This window comes from Plasmodium fragile, assembly GCF_000956335.1.
Source record: "Plasmodium fragile strain nilgiri unplaced genomic scaffold supercont1.209, whole genome shotgun sequence".
Classification (NCBI taxonomy): Eukaryota; Apicomplexa; class Aconoidasida; order Haemosporida; family Plasmodiidae; genus Plasmodium; species Plasmodium fragile.
The window spans coordinates 1-2,462 of NW_012192789.1; the positions used below are offsets into that span (position 1 = coordinate 1).

Consider the following 2,462-nt stretch of genomic DNA (forward strand, 5'->3'; position numbering starts at 1 on the left):
GAAGAAAGAGGTCCCTTTGTCCAATTTGATCTCATCGTTTCTGCGCTTTGTGTAGAGACAAAACTGCGTTTTTTTTTTTTTTTTTTTTTTTTTTTCTCAATGCGCAGTGGAAAGATGGCTTCCCTTTGTGAATTTTCCCATTTAACACCATTCCCCTGTTAGGAGAAAAGGTGGAAGTGTCTCTTTTCAATTTAAATGTTGCAACGTGGGAAAGGTTATAAGGGGAAAAAAAAAACAAAGTGATTAGCTTCTTCGACCATTTGATTTAGGGTACCTCCGCTGTCCACTTGGGCAGTGTGCATATGACGTGTCCCTTTTAATCAAAACGTTGTTCATTCAGAGGGACTAAAAAAACAAAACATCATTAAGCGGAAGGCATAACAACGGAGTAGCGCATGTGCAAAATTCACTGCGCCAATAATGAACGTGCACCGCATTTTGATCGGGCTGCAGAGGGGCCCAGCAGGAGTAACGTGCTGTGATGTGCGATGTGCGATGTGCGACGTACGAATTGTGATACAACCTGGCATATCGGAGAGAGCACCCACAAAACTATGCGTTGCGACCAGCGTCCATCTATGAATAGGAATTTACACCAAAGGAGACGCATGAATAAGGGAGAAAAACAGCGGCTAGCAAGTTCGATGCTCCCGTTGTTAAATTTTTCAGAAAGCACTTTTCGCCTGAACGGGTCAGGTGAATTTTGGGCAGCGGCACGGAAAAAAAAAAAAAAAAAAAAAAAAAAAACATTATGTATACAAGTGCAACATGTGAGGGACCCATTTGCACTTTTTTAAAGGCGAAAAACGGGACTGCATAAAAAGCTCGTTTCTGAAACGTCAGCATTCTTTATGTTCGCTTTTCTTATATTTGGCGGCCCTACATTTTAAATTTCCCCCTTTAGGGACAAATGAAAGGGACAGTTGCAACAAAAAAAGCGTTGCCTCTTTTGTGGAGAGCACCTCATCATTTTTTTAACGCCTGCGTGTCGTTATTTTTTGCAACATGTGATTTATGAGCGTAGTACAATAGGTAGGGGAAACTGAAGGGGGAAAAAACGGAAAAAAAAAAGGAAACCATTCCGAGCTATCTTCCTCAGTGTCGCTTCCCAAATGGACAGCAGAGACGACGCACTGCTACAGAGAGAGGCGTTTTCCCTGGAGGAAATATTCGAGAGCGACATAACGAACGAGGAAAATAAATCCATCGTGGATTATTTGAGACAAGTACAAAATGAGAGGGACCAACTTCCAAGTACAGTGAGCGTAAGGAGCATAAAAGGGGCAGAACAACAAAGTGAAAACAGTGAAGGGAAATCCAATTCCACGCATCAAATATTTGTAGTACTGGACAAGTACAAGGAGACTAATTTGACCAAGTACAATTGTTCCACATGGAGGGAGAATGTTATACATTATGTGAAAAGTGTGAGGAAATATATGCACAGAAAATACAACAAGAAAATGATCGATGGGTCGAAGTACCATAGTGCAAAATGTGATGTACTCTCGAAACTGAAAAAAAAGGAAAATTTGATTTCTGTTTTTTCTTCATCGCCATTGTGTATTCATTTGTATATGTATGGCATTAATTACAAACAGGTGGTTTACTACCTCCATGTCATAGCTAGCCATTTGGTTGATCGGAAGGAAGGGCAGTCTTGGATGCTGTACGTCTGGATTATTTATTTACTCATTCTGTTGGACTCTCTGCAGGCCCTGGACTCGAGCGTCTCCTCGGATTTGCAGACGATCAAGCGGGCTTGCGTAGAAAGGGGGGAGGCCGTAGAGAAGCACAACGTTGTTCACCCAAGCGACTTAACCTTCCTGACCCATTTTTATTGCAACTCACCAAGTGCAATCAACAGCATGGCGTGCTCGTCCCACTGCCCCCAATCCATTTATTACATAATTTATTACCTGATCACAGAAATATTTAATCAGAAATGAGGCAATTATGGGGTTAGCGGCATGAGAACAGATTAGTGTCCGCATTCCGCGTCCTTAATAAGTTGCACTTATGGGGTAAGTCCAAAGTGTATGTGCAACGTTAGGGAGCACTTTAAAGTTCGCGCATCGATTAGGAATGTTTGATTCAATTCGTCTAGGCAGTGCGCCGTCCATCAGATGAACCGCGCTGGAGCACCCCCCTTTTTCGGACAGTATAATCCGCTGCCCATTTTCTTGCCCCATAACATTATAGCGTTATGTTGTTATGGGTCTATCGAAAGGTGGCCCTTTTTACATCTCTACCCCTTTTCGCTTTTTTTTTTTTTTTTTTTTTTTTTCCCAGCGTTTACTGTCTTACACACCCAAATGGGACATTCTCAATGTGCCATAAGTGATTCCTCCTTTTGAGAACAATTTATTAGTTTGTCAATTTTTTCCTTCTTTGGAGGGGATATCCACACGAAGAGCTTTTTTTCATGACGTCTTTCTTCCCGTGTGTGCAAATAAATGGGG

General features: G+C 41.9%; 1 protein-coding gene across 1 annotated transcript; it reads left to right on the forward strand.

Annotated features, from left to right (window-relative positions):
• Positions 1–1,112: 1,112 nt before the first annotated feature.
• AK88_05659 (uncharacterized protein) lies at positions 1,113–1,949 on the forward strand (the record flags this gene model as incomplete). The annotated part of the gene is made up of 1 exon (XM_012483261.1): positions 1,113–1,949. One exon carries the CDS (start codon positions 1,113–1,115, stop codon positions 1,947–1,949), a length of 837 nt encoding a protein of 278 aa, XP_012338684.1.
• Positions 1,950–2,462: the final 513 nt, after the last annotated feature.